This window comes from Mobula birostris, chromosome 18, assembly GCF_030028105.1.
Source record: "Mobula birostris isolate sMobBir1 chromosome 18, sMobBir1.hap1, whole genome shotgun sequence".
NCBI classification, from domain to species: Eukaryota; Metazoa; Chordata; class Chondrichthyes; order Myliobatiformes; family Myliobatidae; genus Mobula; species Mobula birostris.
Window position 1 is genome coordinate 19,576,805 of NC_092387.1, and position 13,297 is coordinate 19,590,101.

The 13,297-nt window shown below is 41.6% G+C and overlaps 1 protein-coding gene across 8 annotated transcripts in view; it reads right to left on the reverse strand.

Moving 5' to 3' along the window:
* Nucleotides 1-13,297, reverse strand: part of znf592 (zinc finger protein 592) — a 201,639-nt gene that overhangs the window by 49,508 nt on the left and 138,834 nt on the right. For 6 of the 8 annotated variants that reach the window (XM_072282332.1, XM_072282328.1, XM_072282331.1 and 3 more), the window contains one exon: nucleotides 2,960-5,370. In XM_072282332.1, the coding sequence (XP_072138433.1) occupies nucleotides 2,960-5,350 (2,391 nt within the window). In that variant the 5' untranslated portion in view covers nucleotides 5,351-5,370. Of the gene's footprint in view, nucleotides 1-2,959; nucleotides 5,371-5,966; nucleotides 6,072-13,297 lie in introns of those variants that run through there. The other 2 variants (XM_072282327.1, XM_072282326.1) reach the window with 1 other exon arrangement.

The window sequence follows — 13,297 nt, forward strand, 5'->3', positions numbered from 1 at the left end:
CAAAGGTTGGGGGTGTTGTGGATAGTGTGGAGAGCTGTCAGAGGTTACAGCGGGACTTGATAGGATGCAAAACTGGGCTGAGAAGTGGCAGATGGAGCTCACCCCAGATAATTGCGAAGTGGTTCATTTTGGTAGGTCAACCATGATGGCAGAATATAGTATTAATGGTAAGACTCTTGGCAGTGTGGAGGATCAGAGGGATCTTGGGGTCCAAGTCCATAGGACGCTCAAGCAGCTGTGCAGGTTGACTCTGTGGTTAAGAAGGCATATGGTGTATTGGCCTTCATCAATCATGGAATTGAATTTAGGAGCCGAAAGGTAATGCTGCAGCTATATAGGACCCTGGTCAGACCCTTCTTGGAGTACTGTGCTCAATTCTGGTTGCCTCACCACAGGAAGGATGTGGAAACTACAGAAGAAGTGCAGAGGAGATTTACAAGGATGTTGCCTGGACTGGGGAGCATGCCTTATGAAAAGAGGTTGAGTGAATTCGGTCTTTTCTCCTTGGAGTGACAGAGGATGAGAGGTGACCTGATAGAGGTGTATGAGATGATGAGAGGCATTGATCGTGTGGATAGTCAAAGGCTTTTTCTCAGGGCCGAAATGGCTGCCACAAGAGGGCACAGGTTTAAGGTGCTGGGGAGTAGGTACTGAGGAGATGTCAGGGGTAAGTTTTTTTTTTACGTAGAGAGTGGTGAGTGTGCGGAATGGGCTGCCTGCAATGGTGGTGGAGGTGGATACAACAGGGCCTTTTAAGAGACTTTTGAATAGGTACATGGAGCTTAGAAAAATAGAGGTTTATGGGTAACCCTAGTAATTTCTAAGGTAGGGAAATGTTCGGCACAACTTTGTGGGCTGAAGGGCCTGTATTGTGCTGTAGGTTTTCTATGTTTCTAAAAGCATTTCAGGATGTGTATTGTATACACTTCTCTGACATTAAATGTACCTTTGAAACTGCATCACTTCCATTTCACACACATCTGCTCTTACCTCATCCTCCCACCACCCTACCAAGGATAGGGCTCCTCTTGTCCTCAGCTTCCACCCCACCAGCCTCTGTATCCAGCACATAATTCTCTGGAATTTCTGCCATCTACAACGGGATCCCACCACCAAGCACATCTCTCCCTCTCCCCCACTTCCTGCTTTCTGCAGGGATTGTTCCCTATGTGATTCCCTGATCTCCCTCCTGGCACTTATCCTTGCAAGCGGAACAAATGCTACACCTGCTCCTACACCTCCTCCCTCACTACCATTCAGGGCCCCAAACAGTCTTTCCAGGTGAGGCAGCACTTCACCTGTGAGTCTGTTGGGATCATATACTGTGTTTGGCGCTCCCAGCGTGGCCTCCTGTATGTGGATTGGTAGACCACTTTGTCGAGCACCTATGCTCTGCCTGCCAGAAGAAGCGGGATCTCCCAGCGGCCACCCATGTTAATTCCACTTCTCATCCTGATATGTCAATCCTTGGCCTCCTCTACTGTCACGAGTCCACACTCAGGTTGGAGGAACACCAGCTTATATTTGGTCTGGGCAGCTGCCAACTCAACTTGATGGCATGAACATCAATTTCTCAGACTTCTGGTAATGGCAACTCCCCGCCCCCTAGCCTCTCCTTCACCAGTCCCGATCCCCTTTTCCTTCTCTCACTTGTCCGCCCATTGCCTCCCTCTGGTGGTCCTCCCCCCTTTTCTTTCTTCCATGGGCTTCTATCCTCACTTATCAGACTCCCCCTCTCCAGCCCTGTATCTCTTTCACCAATCAACTTCCCAACTATTTACTTCATCCCTCCCCCTCCCGGTTTCACCTATCACCTTGTGTTTCTCTCTCTCCTCCCCATCTTTTAAATCTACTCCTCTTCTTATTTTCTTCAGTCCTGGCGAAGGGTCTTGGCCCGAAATGTCCGCTGTACTTTTTTACCATAGATGTTATCTGGCCTGCTGAGTTCTTCCAGCATTTTGTGTGTGTTGCTTTAAATTTGAATACAGTTTGTCACCAGGTCCAGTTTTCATAGCAGTCTAAACTGGAGTGAAAGGAAACTAATTCTGTCATTCGCAGGATTAAACTTTTGTAGATATCTTGATTGAGAATGGGCTCAGGAAGGTCACCTTCTACAATTTTGCGCAGAATCTAATCATAAAGCCAAACTTGCAGCAGTGACAAGGCAACATTTATACCTATGCCAGACTTCTGAATTTAATTACATTATTGATGATTGTTCTTATGTAAGGAGCTGCTAATAAGCCGGGCAGTCTTATCCCAAGAATGGCCAGTAATCTATTTGTGCACAACTGATTCCAAGAAAACTAAATGGAAGGAATGCATATTTGAGCATCTCCTTTGATCAGAGATAGTGCATGGCAGAGAATGATCATGAGAAGACGGAGACAAAATATCCGCCAAAATTTCAGCAGCTTTCTGAAAAAATGAGTCTCATCAGAAGCAGCAAATGACATCAATACATTTCTTTAAAATTGGGTGGATTAATAGATTTGGAAGCCGGTATTTTCCCCGATGGAATTCAGCTTATAATAATGGGGTATACATCTCAATCCAGAGATCACAAGGATCTAATCTGATATAAAGCAATTCTAATTCATATTTTTGCTGCATGATCTAACAACCTAACTTGACAGTAACTGAAAATTACCACTTGGAAGTAATTAGCTGCCTGGAATGAGAAGTGGGGAAATAGTCAAAATGTTAAACCACGGCAGATGCAGGAGTTGATTCCTCTTCTGTGCTGGATAGATTAGTAAGAATTTTACTTTTAGTTATAATAACTTAGGCTTTCCTAGGGTAAGAGTTCCATTCTTTTGCACTGACCCAAGATATAAATAAGGACAAAAAGTATAAAACTCCATACATATAAATACTGATAAGTTTCAACACACAATGTTAGTTCTATTACTTTTTCACCTTGCATAAGATATGACAAGTTCCAATGTAATTTACTCACCAGTGTTTCAGCATCATCTGTTACCCGCTGGTAATGACCTGCAAGACTTGCATAATCCTGGAATTGTTGATAGCATTCTAGACATTTTAATCCATGACGTATTAATCTAAATGAATCACAGTGCAGAGGCATTACAGGATAACTGAAAGCTGGGCTACTCATTCCAATTACTGTCAAATTTCCATTATCCTGGCCAACAGCAGAGGTCTCATCCTGGGCAAGAGTACCTGACAGCACCGAAGAGGTCACTGGGGTTGTTGAAAACATTTGGTCCGAAGGGATAGGCTTCATTTGCAACTGAGAGCACTGCATAACAGCGCCTTTACCTTTGTGTTCCCGTGCATGCAACAGCAAACTACATTTGTTAAAGAAGACCATGACTTTGGAACAATGGCTGCACATCATCTCAATATGCACACTTCGACGTTCATAATGCTGTGATAAACTCTTTTCTAGAGCAAATGCATCTCCACATTCTAAGCAGCGATAACCACGAGCTGGCATAGATACATTACTGTTTGCAGGTGGCTTCAGGTTTGGAGCATAAATTGGCACAGGATTGGTGCCATTTAATAGTTTGTTAAAAGCTTCAACTACAATGTTCTGAGTAGAAACAGGAGATTCATTATTTTGTGGAACCACGTTCTTGATCTGCTGTACCAGAGGCACTGTTACCACCTGAGTGGCAATCGTTTGCTGGCTCTGTCGCAAAGTAGTGGATCTGGCAGTAGCAGTGGCAGCAACACTGTGCGGAACCAAGTTGAGGCTTGCCAAATGAACAGCTTTAGGCAGGAGATTTGTGCTGGAGACATTTGAGGATTGCTTTATCCTCATCTGTTTCTGTAGCTGCACTACACTAGCTGCCTTCATTATGGCACTGCTTGCACTCTCAGCTGATATGCTTGTTACACCTATACCTTTCAAGCTGCTGTTGGCATTTATGTTTTCGTCAAATATTTGGGCAGCAGTCCCTTTAACAGATACATTATTCAATGAGCTGACTGCATTCACCATATTATTAGCTGACAATGGCTTCTTTACAATTTCCGTTGTTAATGAAGCAGGGGTTTGAGATGGTGCACTGGTCACAGGGCTTGATTTCAAGTTCAATTCCTCAGCTAAGGCCATTTCAGTCACCGACTGTTCAGGCGAACTCCTTGACTCGCTATGTTCAGAATCTGGCATTACCCGGGTCACGGTCCTGGTAATTTCGCCAGAAGATGTTTTAATGGTTTTAATCCTTACTTTTGGGATGGCTGGCGGTGAACCTGTTGCAACATAAGGGGACCCTTTGCCACTGTAGTCACTGGATACACTTCTTGGGCTATCAGACTGCTTGTTTGTCATTTTCTTTACTCCTTCCATAGGACTTCTTGGACTCTTTGGTGACTTTGCCATTTTGGGGCTGCTTCTGACACTATCCCTCAAACCCAACAAAGATTCTTTAGAATTATCCTTGTGCTCCTCCTTTGGGAACTCTGATGTTTTTTTGGCATTAAGAGCTACTAATGCTGCTAAACACGAGGTCAGTTTTGAATGAGCTGACTTCAGTCGCTGGCGTGGTGGAACAGAAGAGCACAAGCTCAATTCTGGAACACTGCAGGTCTTTGGCTCTTCTGAAATATTATTATGCAGGTCACATGAAGACTCCAAGTTGTCAAATAAACTGCCTTTTTTGTCAAAGTCCTTGTTCTCTCGCTCTGCTTCTTCAGATGCATTTGTTGAATTTACCTTTTGTCCTAAAGCCATCTCGTTCAATTTACAGTTTCTAATTTCATTCGCTCTCTCTCGTTTTTTGGAGTATTCATCAAACATACTCAGCTCTGTCACAACTTGTTCAGGCTGTTCTCTTGTATTGTTCATCAGTGAATTCTCTGTAGAAATATACAAGCCTACAGAACCAAGGTAAGGTCCCTTATCTGATTTAATATTATCCACAATTCCAGCATTTTGCATGGCTTCTTCTGGCTCTGGGCTAGAAATAGGACTAAACTGACTGAATGTTGGTAGGGCTTCTGTCCTTGGCATGTCAAATTTACTTGGGTAGTTTCTGGAACTATCTCCATTGATGAGGGCAGAGGAATCAGAGGTAATATCAGCATTTCGAAACCCATTCTGAAGCAGATTCTGTCCAAGCTGATGGCTATCCTTCTCAGTAATAGATTCAAAGGATTCTTGCCGATTGGTGTTCTTAACAATGACACTCACAACCGGGACATCTGGAATGGTGTGATGCATGGACAACTCATCTATACCCATCCCTGGCTGCTTCAAATGACCTTCTGATTCCTCACTGCTTGACTGAATAGCCTCTTTGGCATCGAGGTCTGGATCAGGAATGTCAAAAGCTGCTAGAAGATCATCAAAATCTGGGGTCTTCATGTCACCCATGATTGGAGACTTTGAGAAACCTTGAAGGAGAGTTAGAAGACACTACATTAGTTACTTATAATTATACCTGGTTTCAGCTGCCCACTCCCTCTCTCAAATACAGTTCCACTTATCAATTACTAGCCTTTGTCACTAACTTCCCCACTTTCTACCTGCTCATTCCTTTTGTTTAACTGTTTTCCCCATCACCTACTAGCCTGTCTCAGCACTCCCCTGCCCCACCTAATTCCAAATGCCCATCACAAGAACACAAGACCGGAAGAAACTGTAGCAGAATGAGGCTGTTTGGCCCATCAAGTCTGCAACATCATTTGAACATGGCAGATTTAGTTTCCCTCTCAACCCTACTTTCTCCCCTTAACCTTTTATGCCCTGAACGATCAAGAAACTATCAACCCCTACTTTAAATATACCCAATGACAACCATCCCTCTAGCTGAAATTCCTCCTGACCTCTGTTCCAAAGGGATAACTTTCTATTCTGAGGCTAAACCCTCTGGTCCTAGACTCTCCCACTATTGACACCATCCTCTTCACTCTATCCAGGCCCTTCACCTTATCATACACCTCACCACCTCCATCTGATTTCACATATCACGTAGCAGACTACATCTCACCCTTCCTTTTCATTTCTATTTTCTGGCCATCTTCCCTTTAGACTTTCAGTTCTGGTGCAAGCTCTTGTTCAACCTGAAACACAATGACCATCCCTTTGCCTTCATGGGTGCTGCTAAACCTGCTGAGTTCTTCCAGCAGTTTTTTTTTCTTTACAGCACACTCTAGGATTCAGTCACATACGTCTCTATAAATACATCTCTTGTGAAAAAAGTTTCAGATTTGTATTGGTTTGATATTTCTATCAAAATATTTTGCATTTCCAGTAATACATGTGGATTAATTCTTGTAATTGTAAGGTCCAGGAACATGCACAATCATTCTAGTTTCCCACATATCTACAACATAAACAGCTGGCAAAGTGCCTGATTTGAACTCTGGCAATGTGCAATTTTTTTTTGATGGAAAGCAAGAAAACAAAAAAAAGCACAATGTTAATTGTGCCCTATAATGTTCAAGGATGTGTTGTGTTGTGGTTAACAAGGAACCAAAGCAATAAATGTATTATATTTCAAAGAAAATAATACAATTTACAGAATACTTCTGGGTTTTTCCTCCCCCAAATCATGTAACAGGAAAACACCCGCCTTATGGCAGGGTGTGACTGGGTTCCTAGAAAACAGACCAGCTTGCGATCTTCTGTAATGTGAAGCAATGTCGTCTGTGCATGCATTAAGAAATGCAAGTTTCTGTTTTTATTTATTTTCCCCAGACAAATGCAATGAGAGCATTATTAGGCAGGAGCTAGGGAGAGTAGATTCAGAGCAGCTGTTATTGTGCAAGCCCACATCAGATACATGGGAGTTAATCAGAATTCAGGACCAGCGTGTTCCAGTAAGGATGAAAGATAAAGATGGCAAGGTTCAGGAACCTTGAACTATGTTGTTGTAAACTTAATGAAAGAGAGAAAAGGAAGCATACTGTACCTACGGATTTGGAAATCAGACAGGGCTCCTTAGTAGTATAAAAAAAGGAAGAACTCAAGCAAGGAAGAAAGGGGGCTACATAATGTGCTTAACAAAAAATTAAATCTGAGAATATTTTATATGTACATTATAAATAAAAGGGTAGCTACAGCCAGAGTAGGACCATTCAAGGATGGAGGAAGGAATTCTGCCTGGAGCCAGAGGATGTGGGTGAGGTATTATATGAGTACTTTGCATCAGTATTCACCATGGAAAGCAACATGGAGGATATTGAGACAAATGAGGAGTGTGTTAATAATCTCAGATATGTTGTAATCAGGAAGGTGATAGGTTTAATGAGGAGCATTAAGATGGATAACTCCACAGGGTCACATTGAAGAGGCAACGGTGGAGATTGCTGGGGCCTTCACAAAAATCCTCTTTAGCCACAAGCAAATCCCAAACAACTGCAGAATTTTGAATGTTGAGCATTTAAGCACGGTACTAAGGATAATACTGGAAATTATAAATGTTGGAAAACTATTGGAAAGAATTATAGGGATAGGATTTACTCACATTTGGCAAAACATAAGCTTTTCAGGGATAGTTGTGTGTGGCAAGTTTTACAAAATTCAGATTTTTGTTTCAGGTGATGAATACAACATTCACAGCCCTATCCTCATCAGGTATCTACAGGGACTTTGCTAAGGCATTTGACAAAGATCCTCATGGAAGGCTTATCCAGAAGATTAAGATGCATGGGACGAATAGTGACTGGATTCAAAGTTAGCTTGGCCACCCGATTGGCCTATCAGAGTTCTCTCTGGGAACTAGTTGACTTGATCAGCATTTCTGATCTGGCTATTGTTCACGATTGCACTTAATAAAATAAATAAATAAATAAATATATAAAAGTCAGAAGGGATTGGTAAAGGGTTGTTATCTAACTGGAAGTCAGACACAATAGTGACCTTTAAAGAGGCATTCACACAGCCATGTGAACATGTAGGGAATGGTGGAGTATACAGCATGTGCAAGCAGATAATTTTGGCTAAGTATGTCATCATGGTTGGCATAGATATCATAAGGAAAAGGTGGTACTTTTTCTATATTCTACCTCAAATTTCTGGTAGTGATTTGTGAATTCTACAAGAGCAAATTTCCATTACCCAAACTGATGTAAATGCCTGGATAACCTGTAATATGAAATAGACAATAAACACACACACACACAAAATCTTCCCACTCACACACATCCAAATATAATCTTCAGACGAACTACTTAGTGTGCAAACCATAATGTGAAAAATTAATACTTGAAGAGAAACTCAGAACTCTATCAATATCCCAGAGTCAAAACTGGGTCATATTACGTGAAATAATGAAGTTATTTTATTATTGGAATCTATAAAGTTCTATTCTGTACAGTCTTGATGTAAAGAAGCATTCTATAAATCAATCTATAATTTACAAAGCATTTTAGAAAAGATTTTAAAAAATTGCAGTATCTTTGCACTATAGTAGCTCACTGCAATGCCATGGATTTACATATGAATTACTCATTGGTAAAGCCAGCTTGCGTCTAAGATTGTCTATTTCTATCTTCAAAACATCACTTCGTCAACTGATCTGTTACTGAAACCCTCATTCATGCCCTTGCTACCTTTGGACTTCAAATCAATGCATGAAGGTGGCATAGAAGCATAATGACTAGCATAACACTACTACAGTGCCCCTGACCATATGGGTTTTCTCCCACATTCCAAAGACATATGGGTTAGGAGGTTAAATGTCACATGAGTGTAAATGGGTGATGCGGGCTCATTGGGTTGGTCTGTTACTGTGCTGGATCTCTAAATAAATTTTAAAAAGAAATCCAGTCTGGCTTTCTACTTTCTATCCTTTGCAATTCTGAGCACTTCCAAAACTGCACACATCAGAATGCCTGCTAACCCATATAGGCTCCTGATTAAGATCCTCATCCGGATTTTCAAATCTCTCTAAGCCTCACCCATATGCTCTCTAATGTCCCCTTGCAAAATATATGCACTTCCCCCAATTCTGCCTTAAAGCATTAACAGTTTCACTTTTAGTTGTGCAAGGCCCAGCCCTTCCTAAACCTCAAGTCCATCTCAGCACTCAAGACTTTGACCAAACTTTCCATTACATTACTCTCCTGTTCATATTTTCTTCAATAACATTCCCATGAATTGCCTTGGGTCACTTAATTAAAAGTGCCTGACACCATGGTATTATAAAAAAAGTCCTTTTCTAATCAGCTGAGTGTGTATATATATTTATATATATTTCTCTCCAAGAGTATCTAACAGATTTCAGTAGTTTGAAAAATTGTCAATAACTGATACTCCTTTCCTTATTTAAAAGAGAAGAAAAATGTCAGACCTTTTCATGCCTGTAGCCACCAAATGCTACAGAAAACACTCATCATCTTGTGGCCAACAGTGATGTAGCTAAGAATAGCAACTAGGAAGAAATGAGAATCAAATCTACACTGAGCAAAGTAAAAAAAAAACTTAAAATCTGACCTGTTTCAACTCTCATGCTGCACGTCTAAATTAACTACTTGCAGTTTTAAAAAAATTCTCAATATTAGTACATCCAATATGCCTCCGGAGCAAGGGCAGGAGCTACAGCCCATGGGGGAAAATGATACTATACGGGGAGAGTGCGCAAACTCCACACTGACAAGACCAGAGGTCAGATTGAACTTGTGTCACTGGAACTGTAAGGCAACAGCTGTGCTATTGTGCTGCTAAGGTTAGGGTTAAGGTCTTGCACAATGATCTTAAACCAATATTTTTTTTAAATGTTGCCTTCAAGTTAGAAATGAATGATTGATAAAAAAAAATATATATCCATTTTCTCTAGGGAAAAAAAACTCAATTTGATGAATATTTGTTGACCTATTAGATCACACATACTTTTGTAAAGTCAGCTACAAGGTCAATAATACAACAGAGCATTTAAATAAAACATAATCACAAGAGATCCTGTAGATGCTGGAAATCTTGAGCAACGTACAAAAAGTTCGGGAGAAACTCAGCAGGGCAGACAGCACATATGAAGGGGAATAAAGCAGTTGACATCTTCGGCTGAGACCCTTAATCAATACTGGAAAGGAAGGGGACAGAAGCCAGAATAGAGGGGAAATGTACAAGCTGGCAGGTGATAGATGAGACCAGATGGGGGAAAGGTTGGGGGGGTGGCATGGGGAGATGAACTACGAAGTTGTGAGGTGATAGCTGAAGGAGGAAGAATTTGATAGGACAGGACAGTGGACCATGGAAGAAAGGGGAAGAGGAAGGGCACCAGAGGGAAATGATGGGCAAGAAGAGGTGAGAAGGTAACCAAAATGCGGAGGTGGTAGAAATCACCATAACTTAGAGAAATTGATGTTTCACATGCGAGTCTGTCAGGCCTATCGTCTGTATCCAAAGCTCCTGGTGTGGCTTCCTCTACTTTGGTGAGACCCAAAGTAAAGTGGAGAACTACTTCAGTGAGCACCTTTGCTCCATCCACCACAAAAGGCAGGACTTCCAAGTAGCCACCAACTTTAATCGTCTTCCTATTTCAATACATAGCTCCATGGCCTCCTCTACTGCCATATTGAAGCTACACTTAGGTTGGAAGAGCAACACCTCATATTTCATCTGGGTAGTCTCTAACCTGATAACATGTACACCAATTTCTCTTCCCTCACTCTTCTGTCTTTTCACATTCCCATCTTACTCCTTTCTCTTCATCTCACTTTCCCACCTCTTCCCTCTGGTCCCCCCCCTTCCACTTTATCCATGATCACTGTTCTCTCTTAGCAGATTCCTTCTTTTTCAGCCCTTCCATCTATCACCATCCTCCTCTCCCCAAGTTACCCACCTTCCTCTTTCTCTGATTTCAACTATCACCTGTCAGCTTGTACTCCTCCCCCTCCCCTAGTTCATTAATCTGGCATTTGCCCCCTTCCTATCCAGTCCTGATGAAGGGTTACACCCTGAAATGTTCACTGTTTATTCCCCTCCATAGATGTGGCCTGACTTGTTGAGATCCTCCAGCATTTCTGTGTCTCTCATTTAAATAAACAAACAATTAATGATCTGCAGCATTGGCCTCTACTTAGACGCTGCAGGGTAGCTTCCAAGGTGGATAGTACCAGGGCAGAAAAGTACACCATGCTAATTAAATAGCTGTCACATTAACAGGATAACAACAATTTTTTCTGTACTTACTCATGAAATTTCAAATATAAAATTCCCATGAGACGTGAAATTAAGGTTGTGCAATGAGGAACATCACAGAGTCAGAGTAACAAAACACAGAAACAGGCCCTTTAGCCCAGATCATCCACACTGAACAAGCTGCCCATCTAAGCCAGTTCCATTGGACTTCATTTCTCTAAACCTCTCCTTTCCATATACTTTTCCAAATACCTTTTAAATATTTATTACTTTTTTTGACACCTCGTTCTATATAGGCACTACCCTCTGTGTCAAGGAGTTGTCGTTTAGGTCCCCTTTAAATCTTTCCCCTCTCATCTTTTAATCCAATACCCTCTGGTATTTGCTTTCCCTGGGAAAAAGACTGTGCGCACTCACCCTTCTATGGAGGTAGACAAGGAGAACAGTCAAAATTAACTCAATTAACTCAAATATAGCAATTTAGGTGCTGCAAATAATAATGTCACTAAGTTACTTAGCCATTTAATTAGGAGGGGAGGTTGCTTTTACATCATTAGGGAATGCAACAAAAATTGTGTTGAAAAAAATATGATAGCAAATGCAAGTTTTAGCCAAGATGTATAAATACTAAAGTAAATATTTCAGTATCTACCCTATTGTCTGCTGGCACTCATTCAGCAATAAATCATTCCAAGGTTTGGTATGAATAAGCTGCCTGCCGGGGCTGGTGTTGGGTGGGGGAGAGCGAATGGGTCAGCCATTTGTTGCTCAGAGGTGAGTTCGTCTCTATCACATTTGTTTGGTTGTGTAGCTCTCTCCAAATGGGAATTTTTCCTGTGGTAACAAGCTGAATGGCATTTGGCAGTAGCTTCCATTGTATCCAAAAGTGATGTTGAGAGAGATCCTGAGATCTGGGAGATCTGACAACACATGGAATAGCTGCTACTAATCTTTAGCAATGTCTCACATGCAGCAATGCAGTCAAGGGTTCACACCAGATTCCCAGCACAGCAGCTCACATCAACACAAATGTTTCGACCATGGTAATGCAGCACTGCCAACAATTCATCCCTCAATATATCATGCTACAATGACCCTTTTCATCACAGATTCAATTAGTGCTCTTGTGAACACAAACTAAGATAGCAGTGTAAACATTGCCATGAAATACACATTTCCTTGTCCATCTCCACTTGGTGCTTTCAGGCTTAGTGGCATCTCTCAGTTGTTTGTTATGTGCTGTGTCATATGACGTGGGTGATCATGGTCTTTCCAAGACCATGATTGTTCTTGGCAAATTTTTCTATAGCGGTGGTCAGCCATTGCCTTCTTTCTGCGCAGTGTCTTAACAAAACAGGTGACCACCACATATTATCAATATTCTTCAAAGATTGTCTGCCTGTTGTCACTGGTTGCATAACCAGGACTTGTGATGTGCACCCATGGCCTCATGTGACCCCGATCAGGGGGCTAAGCAGGTGCTACAACTTGCCCAAGGGTGACCTGCAGGCTAGTGGAGGGAAGGAGAGCCTTACACCTCCCTTGGTAGGGACATATCTCCACCAACGCCACCTTCATCTCTCAATAGCAACCTTAATCACATAACTGATGAGATGTTGGCTTTTGAGAACCGTGGGGAAAATGTCCATGTTATTTTGTTGAAATGCTCTGTAACAGCATTCTAGGAAACCAGACAGTTTGATATATCCCTGTTTTGTATTTCTGGTACCAAAGATAAAACAAACTATGCCAGATAACTGTAATAATACATCATGGTCAAAAATATATAAACTGGAATATATCAAACTATCTGGTTACACAGAATGCTATTACAGAGCATCTGAGTAGGATTTTACGCTGTTTTACCTTATAATACTATTTGAAATGATCAAACACTACCCTTAAGGGATATTTAACCATATTATTACATAATTGACACAAATTAAAGCACCTTGACCTTAAATAGTACATATTCACGAACATATTTGACTATGATAAGCCTACAGTACATATTACAATAGGCCGGCTGGTGGCGTAGTGGCATCAGCACTGGACTTCGGAGCAAAGGCTCCTGAGTTCGAATCCAGCCGGCTCCCTTGCGCGCTTTCCATCCGTGCTAGGTTGAGCATCGAGCTAGCAACTCAGCCTCATAAAAAAAAGAAAGCCTGCTAAAAAAAAATGCTGTCATGACAGTGTCCCGATGACTTAAGGGCTTTCTTCTTCTTCTTCTGTTTC